Source organism: Sceloporus occidentalis, unplaced genomic scaffold (assembly GCF_023333645.1).
Source record: "Sceloporus occidentalis isolate IW3139 unplaced genomic scaffold, rSceOcc1.0.p SCAF_4, whole genome shotgun sequence".
NCBI classification, from domain to species: domain Eukaryota; kingdom Metazoa; phylum Chordata; class Lepidosauria; order Squamata; family Phrynosomatidae; genus Sceloporus; species Sceloporus occidentalis.
In genome coordinates, this window is record NW_028316984.1 from 18,419,224 (window position 1) to 18,434,745 (window position 15,522).

Below are 15,522 nucleotides of genomic sequence, written 5' to 3' on the forward strand. Positions count from 1 at the left end.
GAGAGGCTGAGGACAGGAGTCTTGGAGATGTCTCATCCACAGGGTTGCCGTGAGTCGAGGTTGACACAAGGGCAGTTATCAACAACAAACTAAAACTCTCCTTGCTGTCCCTTCGCCAGAAGAATTTTGTTGTTGAGGACTGGAGCAGGGACCCAAGGGAAACCACACATTCTGTTGTGGCAAACAATAAAGGCTATTCACTTGGTCTTTTTTTGCATACTGTTAAGTGGAATTGGGTGATCGCCTGATAGTTGAACGCTGCTGAAAACTGCAGTATTTTACCATAGAAATTATATTTCCATTATCCCAGAATATTGGATGAGCACTTCAGCTTCAACAGCAGTTTTTTACTCCCACCCAGGGGCTGATGTTCTTTTTTTTATTCCAGGAAACATCAAGAAAAACAAAGGTTCATATTGTTCCTTATTTGCAATTCAGGTAGGTTCCTTGGGCATTCCTCCTCCTCCTCCTCCTCCTCCTCCTCCTCCTCCTCCTCCTCCTCACTAGATGTGTGTGTGTGGGGGGGGGGTCCTTCACAAATACAATAAGATTTTTCGAATACTGTACATTTTATAATGTACAGCATGCCCACCCAAGTCTCCAGAGTCATCAGTAAGCAAAAACATGAAGAAGAGATGACTGACCAATTGAGATCTGAATTATGATTGCCCCCCACAACATCTCCACAGTCATTAGTGAGCACAGATACAAAAAAGTTATGAGATCTGAATGATGACTTGTCATGACATACAGCTTTTCATCCTCTCCTTTATCATGATGCCTTTTAGATACGGTGTGTGAATGCCAAGGGCACCAACCGTCAATTTGCTGTCAGAGCTCTCAGTTCTTTGCAGTAGTTTGGAAGAGCCCTCTGAAGAAACCATATTTTTCAGACCCTCTGCTATGTGCTTATTCTGCTGGTGGTGATACTACTTTTATCATCAAAATTTGCCTGTTTTGTATTATTGCCAGTATTGTTCTAATTTTTGTTGAAAGTTGTATTCTTTTGTTGAATGTTTTATAAGCCAAAACTGAGTTTGGTTTTACTTCAGGGTGTTTAGTCAGTTTTAACTATCAGTAGTAACTTTCATAATACAAATTTCAGTAGTCTTTCACTCTGTGGAACTCAAAATTATATTAAAATTAATTTTAATAGAATTTAATATTACTACAATAATTCCATGCTTATACACAGACACCTATGAGTTAGAGAGGAAAATGCAGTTTACATTTTTTTATTTAAAGCATTTTTCCCACTTCAAGGCTGGGAAAACCTCTTATTTGCTGAGCATTCTATACATATCCGTAGGGACAGAGTACCTTGATTTAGGCTTTCTGCAAAGCCAAACATTTTACATAAATTATAGTTTTATTTAAATAGACAGTCTTAAGGCTAAGGAATGCATTTATCATTTCAATTAGCAATTCCTTCCTTACTTTTGTTCTTTCCCATTCATCCACTTAATATCTTTTCCCTTATACCCTATATGCACATCTTTCCACAGCTTTTATGTATCCCATTCTTAATACTGCAGTAACCTTACCAACTGACTGCAGTAAGAAAAGAGCAGCAACCAACATTTTTTTTCTACAATATGCAGTATATCATACCACTGCAGTCACCTAACCCACTGAAATTACTTAATCTTATAAAACATGCAACATTTTACAATGGGAGGTGAGATTAATTTAGAGTAGACTAAGTAGACTGTATTCAATGCAGTTAAGAATGTGAAATTTCCCATTATGGGGTGACTGTCTTACTAGCTGATCCATAAATGCTGATGTTGAATAAAGGCCTGGGAGAGAGAGGATAAGAGGTAGGCACAGTTCCAGCATGCCTGATGAAAAGCCCTCCCTCCATCCCAACTGCCACTTCCCTGGCCTTGCAGGGAGAGAATAGATTTAATCCCCTCCAGTACTGCCATCCCTTTTTTCATTTGTGTCATATTTTTATTAGATTGTAAACCTGAGGGCTGGGAACTAGATTATTCTGAGTGATCTTTTACTTGTAAAATACCATATATAAAACTATGGCCTGTTACAGACTGCCAAAATAAAGCTGCTTCGGGTCTCTTTGGAGGTATGCTGTTTAAATGATGCATGCATCCTAAGAATCTGGAAGCTGCACCGTAGCTGCACTCCAGTGCTTAGGAATGGAGTGTGGCTTTGGCACGACCTCCAGACTCTTAGGACCCATGCATCATTTAAATAGCATACCTCCAAAGAGACCCGAAGCAGCTTTATTTTGGCAGTCTGTAACAGGCCTATATAAATAAAAGATAATGATTAAGAATATGAAGCATGATATGTATAGTACATTAAGACTGAAAATTTTGGTCATCTCATTAGGATCTTACAATTCAGATTTCAAGAAAGTAGGCTTTTTAGGCCAAGAACCAATGGGTTATTTCCTCATCCTGTTGTGTATGTCTGTCTCCCATACTAAGGGAATCAGGACTCTCTTCTCACATGTTCCATTCCGTTTTGCCATCCATAATGCCAAAACCTGTTCCAAAGATTTTACCAGCCTCAAAAGCAAGCTTTTAGGGTGTATGAAGAACTACAGAAGGCAGAGGGGGGGCAGTGCCAATTCTATGGGGAGCAGCAGGATCCAGCAGAAGTACACAATCAGATCCTTGCTTCTGAGATTATTCATTGTATCTTTTTTGCATAATTTTGTCACAGGCATATTTGGGGTCCTGGCAGTTCATTTGCAGCCTGGCATAGAACTGAATACATTGCCTGATCATTTTTGACAACTAAAATAGGTCTTGACTTCTACAATAAAATCTCAAACATAAACTTACTTATTCAGTGAGAGGTCAAGAATAAATGTTGAGCCAAAGGCTTCAATTTGAAAACTCGCCTGAGCCAGATGCACAGCCTGGAGACAAAAAGTGAAGAAAATGGGGGCAGGAGAAGGAGAAACAAGCACAAAAGAAATGTTATTTTGCCAAAATATTCATAAAAATCCATCTCGTTCACTAAGGCTGTTACACAATTTTAATCCTTTTAGGAATAGTAAATTTGTGTTACTATAATAGTTTAGACATTTTCAAGCTCTTACCAAAGCATGGAAATTTACTAGCTATGCTAACAGGAATTCTAGGCATTCTAGTCTTTTAAAAGATTTTGAAAAATCCAAGCTCTGGTTATTATTATATTGCAGACCTTGGAATCTAATTTTAAAAAAATATTTCCATTACTCAATATGTGCCTCTCTATAGGGCAACTCACTGTAATTGGTCCATTTCCATTCTTTCCTTTCCTCCCACTTCTTTTCTGGGGAAGAAGGGTCAGTTAGGAGTTAGACAGAATTGTAACTCCTAACTGACCCTTCCCCTGAAAAGGAGTGGGAGGAAAGGAAAGAATGGAAATGGACCAATTACAATGAGTTGTAATCTTTTATTTGAAGGCAAAGGACACTCCGCTGCTCAGAATACAGTGGAACCCTACCAGCTGCATCACAGAAGATGGAGACCACAGTGATGCACTCTGGACATTGCAGGTATTGTTTCAAGGAACCACCCATCAATACATCCTGCACAGAACACTGAATTTATGCACTATTTTATAGACTTCAGTAGTAATTTGTAGAGCTGCTAAAATCTATAGAGACTAGTCATTTCAGATTCAGTGATGTGGCTTGCAACATGCAGATTCCCCTACCTGGAAACCTCCAACGTTCCCAGTTTAGCTTGGGACAGTCCTGGTTAATTCTCTTCCTGCCATCCACCCTTCTCAGCTGCTCTCCTCTTCCCACTTTCCCCCTTCATCTTCAGCTAATTTCTATTGCTACAAACTTATGTCAAACAGCAAAAATAGTTTGTGTTCAATTAACTCGGCAGGAGGGAGAGGAGAGGAGAAGAGAAGAGAGGAGGGGATAGCATATTGCCCTTCCCAAGAGACCCAGGCAAAAGCAGACTTTTGCAAACTCTTCTTGCTTTCAAACAGACGATCCTGAGCTGTGTGACTCCAGAATGAAGTAGAGGAAGTTGATAACCTTGTCAACTAAGGCTGCATCCACACTACAGAAATAATCCAGTTTGACACCACTTTAACCACATACTTTCTCAATCTTTCTTTCTGACTGATACATGGATTTCTTGTAACTCTAATTTCTGTAAAATCAAAATAATTTTACAGAGTATCATTTCTTATTTGAATTTTTTCCTCCTCCCTTAAGCTCTGGTTTTTATTTGGTTTTGAGATTTGTATAAACTTTATATTTAAACCTTACTTTTACTGGTTTCCTTCTTTCCATTCCCCTTTTTTGATTTACTAATCCTCTCTGTGTGCCAAGGTTGCACAGTGACACATGAAAGAAATTGTAACTTGTAGAGATCAAACACTGGGAAAGATTTAACTGTCTACTTTGAGAGGCTTTTTTGTTTTTTGGCAGAACAATGTTCCATTTACATCAATAATGCTATTGTACATGTATTTATACAGAAGTTGGTCCCATCTCAATGCATTTACTTATTTGCGTCTCACACATAACTCACACATATACACTTTTCAAGGCTTTCCTAAACTCAGAATATCAATTCTAGGATTTCTTTGCTTTAAAAAAATATTTTTGTCTTTCCTCATTAATAATTTTTGTTGTCTTTTTGCCTGGCTGAATTTTTTTGATCACACTCTGATGTGTGTGTGTCTCAATTTTCACCCATGGTATGTGGAGTGGAGGGCATGACACTTTAAGCAGTGTGAGACACTTGTTTTCAAACAAAATATAAATATGAAATCCTCCATGTCACCATCTACATTTAAGGTAAGTGCTGGCAACAAAGACTGACAGTTCTCCACACTAGCACTCCCCAGTAATTAATGACCCTAAGCTGATTTGTTATATCATTATGAACCATCACAGTAATCTGAAATGAAATAGTTTTGCCACTTGTTAGTTGGGGAAAGTAACTCATTACAAGTAACGCTTGTAACTAGTAGCAGATGGACACATACTGTAGCTCTGCTATATCAACATGTAAACATTTGGACTTCAGTGTTTTAACAGTGTAAGTAGTAAATTGATACTTTTTGTAGATAGATTTGGGTTTAAAAACAATAGTTGTGACTCTTGGCTGATAGTATAGTCTTTATAGTCTTCATCATCATCATCATCATCATCATTATCATCATCATCATCTCTGTCTTTCCATGTCTACTTTTCCTTTCTGGTTTTACTGGTTTGCTGTTACTGTGCATTGTCATAAATACGTTTTCCTTTTTAAAATGTTAATTTAAATATTTAATTTTGTCTATCTTATAAAATAGTGTAACAGAGAACAGCAGGGGTAGGTTAAGATGGTCTTTTCCCAGAAGACTGATGATTTCTTGGGGATTTTCTTGCCACCTTGGCAGGCAATTCTGCTGAAGCCCTGGCTGACTGTTGGAAAAGGGAAATGACCAAGGTACTGAGCACAATCATTCCTGAGCGTGCCTCTCATCGAATGGAGCTAAATCAGTCCCCTGGTTCTCTTGGGAACGGATAAGAATGAAATGAGTGAAACAGAAACCAAAAACAAGGAGCAAGCCCAACCAGATATGGCCTAGGGCCTAGATGAAGGTCTATAACACAGCAGTACAGGCAGCAAAAAATTGCATGTGTATGCATGCACATATACATACACACATATTAATCAGCTACCACTGCATCTTCAGAGAACCATTCCACAGAGCTGTTTTGAGTGGCTAGGGATCTTTTATAACCTGGCCCACAAGAGAATTCAGACCATTTGGCAGCCTGCTGTGAAGAATGTGCCTAGTGCTTAGCAGATAAAAGTGTTTGGCTTCATTCCAAACTGAACAGTATAGTTGATTTAGGTGCAGTGAATGTAGCTCTGGCCCCTGGTTGTCCCGTGATAATGGATACTCTTCTGTTTGTGCAGCCCAAGGATATGGACAGGATTCTTAAAGATGTGAGAGCAAGCACGTGTCCTAGTTGTGCGGTTCTTAATTGGTTGGGTTTTTTTTTTACCATGGATCTGCTTTAAATATTTTTTGTTGCCACAGACCATCAAGACTTAACTCAAAATTTAAAATCCTGTTGTTGTTGAATTTCTGACTTATGGCGTAAGTCATACGTCAACTGTTTCTGACTTATGGCGACCCTAAGGCAAATCTATCATGGGGTTTTCTGGGTAAGATTCTTCAGAGGGGGGTTGCCATTGCCATACTCTAAGGCTGAGAGAGTGTGACTTGCCCAAAGTCACCCAGTGGGTTTCCATGGCCGAGCGAGGATTCAAACCCTTGGCTGCCAGTGTCCTAGTCCAAAGCCCAAACCATTACACCACACTGGCCTGCCTTAAAACCCTAAGGTGCACCAAATATTTGTTTAAAATTGCTCATCAAGGGTCTTCACATTTGGAGAAAAGGGAAAAATAGGTAGATGCACATACTGTTATTATAGTATTTTTGCTTATGGGTTGTGCGTATGTGTGTGCATGACAAGCAGAAGGAACAAGCTTGCTTCTCATTCCTCAACACCATGTGCTGCTTTCACGCATGCAAGATGGGACGTTCCTAAAGGCAGAGACACAGAGAAATAGTGGCTCCCTCTGCTCTAAAACTGCTGCTCCTACCACTATTCCTATCACCACTGGCTATGCCACCTAGCCAGTTTTCCCACCTGCTCACCTGCCTCTTGCCATCTCCCTTCACTTCTGATTCTATGTACACTGATAGTTCCAAAGCCTAGCATTCTGCTCACACAGTTTCTTTGTTCCAAACAAAGGAGGCAGAGTGGGAGAGTAGAGAGGAAAGGTGCTAGAGAGAATGGAGGGATGCCTGGTTGGGGCTCCAGGAACTTGTTTGGCCAAGGTGTCTTTGCATGGGGGCATGCATCTTCTTGCCCTTGTCTTTCAGAGTTCCCGAAGGAACTGAAGAGCAGACATATGTGCCATCTTAGCCAAATCAGGCATCTCCAGGAATAGGTGCAACTGGCACACTAGCTTTAACTGTGCAATCGCACACCCAGCTGCCAAACAATTTAAAAACCCTCATCTTATGCTTCCACCAGATGCACTTGAAAAACTGAAAGGACTGGAAGAAGGCTCTGATTGAACAACTCAGTACTCTAACAGGATCATATAGAGAAGGTGACCCTTCTGGCACTCTGGTCTCTATAGATCATGAACCTTACTTTTAATATCCTGGAAACAAATGATCTCACAGTAAATATATTGCAACATGACAAAAATACTTCCTATAACCACTCTAGGGGATTTTATTGGCCAACCACTTGTCTGTCAGTCCTATGTCCATCTTCATTAATTAAAGCTGCCAGAGGAGTACTGGCCAATTGGGTGGTGGATGTTGTAAATGCTTCTTTGAAAGAGGGCTATGTTTCAAACTCTCTGAAATATCAAACTATTTGTTGAAAAAAAACTGCATTGGACCCCCAACTGCCTTGGTAACTAATGGCTACTCTCTAATCTCCTCCTTTTTAAGGGTGAGTCTACACAAGGGAAAAAAACTCGCACTCACGCCGGTTAGTGTAATCTTTCCAGACAACATACTGTCACTTCTGCAATAACACTGCTTCTTTTAGCTTTTAAACTGACCTAAGAAAAATTACCAGTTTCCAGGAAATTCTGGAGTGACTTCGGTAGAAGTGTAGAAACCTTGATTGGGGTGGATTTGAGTGGGTGCAACCACTGCCATTTTTTAAAAGTCAGTGCTACTTGCCACCATTTTTATTTATCCAATTCTTAGTAATTTTCCTGGAAGAACTGATGAGTTTTATGTATCCTATCTCCTAGCAGATCAATGCCCATCAATAACAAGGGTAGCCATTTTTTGCGCAGTGGCAATGGTCTGTCAGCGTAAAATAGTATCTTAAAACGTTATTACATTTTTTAGTTTATTTAAAATTTTTATTATATTTTATACTCTTACAATGTTTTTATATTGTTAAATTTTATCTTTTCTTTTAATATAATTTTGTAATTGAATTTTTAATTAATATTATTTACTTTTATAATTTGATAATTTACTATGATGTTTATTTGTGATTTATTATTATGTTTGTTGACTGATGTTTGTTTGATTGATCGTAATAAATTTTATCTTATCTTACCACATGCTCCAAGCCCAGCCACAAACAAAACCCAAACAATTCCTTTCTCCTCAGGTCCTCCACTGCCACCGTCTTCCTTGGCAGGCATACACCCCTGGCAAAGCTGCATGTCACTTGCCTGGCAAGGTGCCCAGCCATCTGATCAATAAGGAGGAGGGTTGCTCTACCCCTGGCCTGGCTGACCATCTAGACAGCAAGGCAGCTTCATCTCACTGTTGTGCCAGTATTCATTTGTGTCAGGCCCAGGACTCACTTGTTTAAGTGGATCCAGGGCAACTCCGAAGTTGAATACTCTGGGTTGCACCCAGATTTTTTCAGCTGATGTAGACCTGCCCTGAGTAAGGTTGTAGAGCAAGTGGTGGTAACACAACACCAGGCTTTTCTGGATAAAACAGATTGCCTGGACCTATTCCAATGTGGGTTCAAGACTAAGTATGGGACAGAAACAGCCTTGGTCCCTTTGGTAGATAACCATGAGTTAGACAGGGGGAGTGAGTCCCTTTTGGTCCTCCTGGATCTTTCAGCAGCATTTTATACCACCAATCATGGTATCCTTCTGGGTCATTTGGCTGATATGGGACTTGGGGAAATTGCTTGGCAATGGTTCCAGTGTTTATAGACTCAGCGTTCCAGAGGGTGGTGTTAGGGGACTGTTGTTCAGCTTTTTGACCATTAGCCTGTGGGTCCCCTATGCTTCTCAACATCTACATGAAGCCAGCGGGAGACGTCATCAGGAGCTTTGAGGTTGAGTGACATCAGTATACTGATGATACCCACCTACAGTCGGCCCTTCTTATACACGGATTTTTTATACACGGATTCAAGCATACAGTTTGAAAATGTTCCAAAAAAGTATAAATTTACCTTGATTTTCCAGTTTTTATTAGGGACACCATTTTGCTATGTCATTATATTTAATGGGACTTGAACATACACGGATTTTGTTATACACGGGGGATCTTGGAACCAAACCCCAGCATATAACAAGGGTCCACTGTATATCTTTCTTTCACAATTGATGCCAAGGAAGCTGCAGTAGCATTGAATGGTTGTCTGGATCCAGTAAAGGACTAGAGGTAGGTGGAAAGACTGAGGCTTAATCCAGACAAGATGGAAGTGCTGCTGGCCAGTAGGAAAACCAGCCTGGGACTGGAATCCCAGCCTGTTCTGGATGGGGTTTCTCTCCCTCTGAAAATTCAGGTTTGTAGCTTGGGGATGCTTTCCAGGACCCAGTGCTACTCCTGGAAACCCAGGTTGCTGTGGTGGCTGCATGCTTTCAGTGGTTCATGCCTTATTTTCCTCTAAGTTAACTTTCCTCTCAGTTAGACTATTAAAATGTGCTGTACATGGGCTGCCCTTGAAACGTGTTAAGAAGCTGAAGCAAAATGCAGCAGCCAGACCGGTGCCAGGTGTGCATTTTAGAGACCATGTAACACCAGTTCTTGCAGAACTGCACTAGCCCCTAATTTGCTTCCAAGCTCAATTAAAGGTGCTGGTTTGACCTACAATGCCCTAAACAACTTTGGGCCAAGATATCTGGAATAGCACCTTCTTCTATATAAGCCTGCCAGAAATTAGAGATCTTCAGAGGTGGCTTTGTTGCATGTCCCAATATCTTGTGAAATTAAGTTAGTGGGTAGATGTAACAGGACTTTCTCTGTAGCAGGGCTTCAAGTCTGGAACTCCCCACCAAAGGACATTAGGCAGTCCAAATCTTTTTTAAGCTTTCAGCGCGCAGCCACAACAGTGTGGTTTCACATAGCATTCAATCTTTGAAATTGCTGTTTTAACTGTTTCAAAACTGGATTCTAGGATTGTTTTTAGACTGCTTTTAGGAGTTTTTAAAGAGCAATTTAACGTGTTTTTAATTTTATCTTTTATCATTTTAATTGGTTTTTATTTGTTCAGCCAGTTGAAGTCATTGGGTTGGGAGGGATACAGAAACACTTTAACTAGACAATTAAAAGGTCAAAATATGGCTGCAGCCTGCAAGCTTTCTAATACAGCAGGCCCTAGTTATCTGCTGGGGCTTGGTTCCAGAATCTCCCATGGATAATAAAATTGGTGGGTGCTCAAGTCCCATTAAATACAATGGCATAGCAAAATGGTGACCCTTATATAAAATGATAAAATCAAGGTTTACTATTTGGAATTTATACTTTTTTTTAATATTTTCAATCCATGGATGCTTGAAAAATCTGTGGATAAGGAGGGCCGACTGTATTTCTCAGAGGCAGCCCCATGTAGTGTGTTTGCAGTAGTCCAAACAAGATGTAATTAGTGGTTACCATAATCAGATCAGACACATTTAGGAAATAACTTGGAAATTTTCATGGCTCATTGGCTGGCACCCTGGACAGTTTTTTGTAAGTTCTACTTGTGGTACTTATCCTCCATGATTTATTTAATTTTTGTTTAAACTTCATACACCAACATGTCACACCTTAATACACCTTAATTGAAATATCATTTTTCTAGGCGGCACTGTAATTTTTAAATATTTAATTTAGGTTGAAGAAAGGTCAAGGGAGGCTTCCTGGAAATTGGGTATTTTTCTTAAGGTTGAAGAAATGAAGGCCACAAATGTCTGAAGGGCTAGCCAGTTTTATCTGTTGAAGTAAAAGCAGACTTATGACACCTTACAGATTAACCAATTTGTATTAATGTGGGTTGTTGTTGATTTTCAAGTTATGACTACCCTAAGGCAAACCTATCATGGGATTTTCTTGGCAAGAGCTGTTCAAAGTGGGTTTGCCTTTGCCTTTGAGCAAACCCAAGGTCAGTGGATTTCCACGGCTAAGCGAGGGTTTGAACTCTGGTCTCAAGAATCATAGACTAATGCTCAAACCACTGCACCATGATGGCTCATGAATATGGGTACCAGTGGCATAAATTTTCATGGAGTACAGCTCGCTTCTGGAATTGTATTATTTACTTATTATGGGATGGAACAAAGAGTTCATTTTCAATAAAAACAAACAAACAAAACAATAGACATCCTCTATCTTTATGGGCAGCAAACAAGGGCACAAGGTAAGTGGTTCTTGTATTTATAAAATTCTCTAATGACAGTAAATCAGAACAAAATAAATTTATTTTACAGTTATCTCCAAAATGCTACTTAAACATGCATGTTAGAAGAATGGGATATTGAGACTTTTATTCATAAACTCCTTGAGTCACTCTGCACTATACAGCATATATAGTAATACAACTAAATACAGCACACTAATGCACAGATCTATCTCCTTCATTAGTGCTTTTCTGATCTTAAAAGATGTGCTTGGATTGGATTTCCCCCCTGAAATAAACCAAACAGTTTTTGTATAGGTTGGGTGGGACACTCCATGCTTTAACAGTAGCTTTCAATGTTAGAGATTTGGGAAGGACACTGGCACACTTTGGTGAGAGACTTCATCTTTGCATTGAGCGCTTGTACCATAAAATATTAAGTGAACCAGGTCATACTATGTTATAGAACTTTTCACCCTAGTAAGCAATTAATTATTCCAATGTAATCTGTTATCTGGTTCATACTTTGTTATTAAAAGCTACCAAGATGGCTTCAGTTTATGGGAACCCTATGAACTGGTCAACCTGTCATCATGGCACCAACTGCCCTGCCCAAGTCTTGCAGATTCAAGACCACAACTTCCTTGAGTCCATTCATCTGTAATGCGGTCTTCCTCTTTTCCTACTGCCTTCTACCTTCCCAAGCATTATGTAATGTATCTTTCAGGTCCAGCAGAACACATTATAACAAAACAACAACAATTTTGCATCTATATCTAACATACTTCTCTCAGTATTTCATAATGGGTTTTTTATATTGTTATCCTTTTTAGAAATCTGTTTATGAGACTTATAAAATACACTGGAAGCTCAGCTTACTTAGCCTTTAAATATATAAATAAGCAACAAAATAAGGTTAAAAACTGTCATTTAATAATTTTAGATAAGATAAAAAGTGAAGATGACCCATATATTAATAACAATTTTAGTAGCAATTTAATGATGACAAGATAAGCTTAAACTCTCTTGTTATATCGTTATGTGCCCTCAAGTCATTTCCAACTTATGGCGACCCTAAGGGGAACATATCACAGGGTCTTCTTTACAAGATTTGTTCAGAGGGGTTTTCCTTTGCCTTCCTCTGAAGCTGAGTGTGTGTGACTTATCTAAGGTCACCCAGTGAGTTTCCATGGCTGAACAGTGATTTGAGTTCCAGGTCTCCCAGGGTCCTAGTCCAACACTCAACCACTACAGCACAGATTTGCCCACATATTACTACAAGGTTAAATTTAATTACCGCTGTAATTTTCTTCTATAAAATATGCAGCTGTAGTCCATGCTGATAACTGAGGAACTTCCATAGTTCACTCTTTTTTACAGAGAACACTAACAACACTTTTTGAAAAAGTAGCAATTCTGGGTTCTGGCAAAGCCTCCGTTTAATCCTTAATTGTTTCAGAATCCCTCTTTCATTATTCATCATTCTGCAACAGCTTGTAGTTTACAATTAACTGAAAATCCCATTAAAACAATCTACAAATGTTGCAAGTAAAGTAGGATAATCTCTTGGTTTATCCCAGGCTATGGCATAGCCAAAGAGGTCTATTAGCCCTTTTAAATATTAAGGGTTCTTAATACTCTTCCTACGGGTGTTCCATCTGTTATGGCCAAATAAATAAATAAATGATTGACCATAATCCAGCTATGAATTAATACAGAGCTAGAGTTACAGAAGCAAAGCTCTCTTGAGAGGTCTCACACTGTTCCATCCCTTAAAAGCCAGTATATGTAGTGATATACAAATATAGATGCGACAAATTTGAATCTGGGAAAAGAATCACTTGGAAAATTTAAGTTTTCACTTACTGTTCTTCATCCAATTAGGGGCTGTATATATGCAAAAGCCTACTTTCATGTGCACATATAACTGCTAGCTAAAATGAAGCAATTGCCATTACGGTCCACTGCTCTAAAGGCAGAGACTACTATTTTCAAACCAAATTAAAAATACGATGTATACTTGAATGTCATGAAAAGGCTCCATGCAACTTTATGTAAAAAAGAACAGCTTCCTTCACGTCAGGAATGCACAACTTGTAGCCCACAGGCCACCGAATCTTAAATGTGCCCCCTCCATATGCCCCGATGGTCCTTTCCACTGCAGAATTCTCCACCAGATGACAGATTGTTTTTTCATTGCAGCATGGAAAGAGCAATCAGTATCAGAACTGCTGGGAAATGGAGAGGAAAGAAGCTTCTCCATGCCTTCTCACTGAGGAAGGGGGGAGAGGGAGGAGCTGACTCCTGAGCCAGAATCACATGCAGCCCTTGGGGCCCATAAAAACTCGCCATTCTTATGGTAATGGTAAAGGTAAAATGAAAATATTCTATAATTTATCAATAGCGAAAATATTTTATTATTTTACATCTTAACACTGTAATCTAACATTTATTTTTTTGGATTACCTTTCAGCATCTATAAATTACACACAGTAATCCACAACCTGTAGCTGCATATTATTATTTTTTTAAATGTGATGTTGGAGAAGAGTTCTGCAATACCATGGACTGCCAAAAAGATAAAATAAATGGGTCCTAGAGCAAATCAAGCCTGAACTCTCCCTGGAAGCTGAGATGACTAAACTGAGATTGTCATACTTTTATCATATCATGAGAAGGCAGGACTCCCTAAAGTAAGATAGAAGATAGTAGGAAAAGAGGAAGACTGCATTCCAGATGGATAGACTCAATCAAGAAAGCCACAGCATTGAGTCTGCAAGATCTGAGCAGGGCTGCTGATAGGGGGACTTGCAGGTCTCTCATTCATAGAATCATCACAAGTTGAAGTTGACTTGACAGCAATTAAAAACAACAAAGATATCTGAAAACTAAACATCTAAAGCGGTCTTTTTCCCCCCAGATTGCCACCTTGAATCAACTGTTGTAGCTCAAGTTTCCACCACACAAGTTATAGTATATTGTCCCTTTTCTGATATACCTTGGTGTATATTAAGTCCTGCTCAATATACTGTAGATGTTTCCATATTAAATTCATCTTATTTGAAATCACTCCTTTGTTTACAAGGCTGAGGCTGATGGATTTCTCATTTAATTATCTAGCAGCCCTGAGTGCTAGGCAAGTAGTAATTTTCTAAAAACTCACATCTGGCTGAAATAGAACCTGACCAAAACATAATGTGCTGTACTTATACTACCCTCTTCAGAATACTTTATTATGTTCTCCACCCACCATAACTGATCCTGCCAACAGTTATCCCCCCTTTTGTGCCCACTAAACATGCTTAGCTTGCAGTGGGGTGATTTAAGTTTTCCCCTACTTGGTTTCTTTCCCCTCTAAAAATAATTCATAATTCTGCAAACACTAAAATTCTCTTCAATCTGCTGATAACTCCCTCTTTGACATGGATGTTGGTTTTCTGTCTTCAGGCACCTGGAAGACTGGATTTGCTATTACTATGTACCATAACTGCTGCAGATACTTTTGCAGTCAAAAGTAACAGCTTTTATGGTGTTTTCTGCACTAGATAATTGCTGACTAGAAAAACAGCTCTTGAAGCAGCTGTACCCCCCTCCAACCCTAATAAGGCAGAGAAAGATTACCGAAAGCATAGGAAATAATCACTGCTGACTGTAAACATGGAAGAAACATCAAGGCAACAATAAGAGGACAGAGGTTGCAAGAGCAATTTCACTGATCAACCAGTAAGGTAAATGAAACAATACCAGGGGAAGAGCTGCAGTTCAGTAGTACAGCACAGGGTTTGCATGCAAAGGGACCCAAATTTAACACTAGTGTTTTAAGTGAAGGAAAAACCACAAAAATAAGTATGTGTGCAACATTCTTAGTGCAAAGTATTAGGTACCTGCTGCTGATTAACATTTCCACAATTATCTACAGGAAATCCACCTTCCTTTCAATAGTCAAAAATATAATCCCAGCCATTGATAAGCATTATCCCTCTAAAGTAAAGTTCTTCTCTAACAACTGAAATGCCTAGAGTTTGTTTTACTTTTGATAGAATGGTGGAAAAACCCTTAAAAAAACAACAAATGCCAAGTTAACACCAAATCCAAAGGAGTCAGGATCCCAAGGCACACAGGGACAATGAGCTGCATGTACACTGAGGCTATATTCAACATGCTAGTTCCTAATAAAGCTGCTGCACTTCCTCCACACCAGGCTGGGGACCCTATGGAGCAACTGTTAAGGTAGTACAAAAGGCTGCAGCAAGAAAAAAATCACCTCTCTCCTCTTGCTCTGTATACTATATGCTTGCCCACGCACTGAGCTTTTCCAAGAGGACTCTTTTCTGTGTTCCACCAGTGGGAGCAATACATTTTCTGGAGACATAGGAGAGGGCCCTCTTTGCTCTCGCATGCCAGTTATGCATGCCCCTTAGAGACAT

General features: G+C 39.4%; 1 protein-coding gene across 6 annotated transcripts in view; it reads right to left on the bottom strand.

Annotated features, from left to right (window-relative positions):
• Positions 1-15,522, bottom strand: part of ADAM23 (ADAM metallopeptidase domain 23) — a 115,651-nt gene that overhangs the window by 93,410 nt on the left and 6,719 nt on the right. For all 6 annotated transcript variants that reach the window (XM_089519322.1, XM_089519316.1, XM_089519318.1 and 3 more), the window contains exon 3: positions 2,811-2,887. In XM_089519322.1, the coding sequence (XP_089375448.1) occupies positions 2,811-2,887 (77 nt within the window). The remainder of the gene's footprint in view (positions 1-2,810; positions 2,888-15,522) is intronic.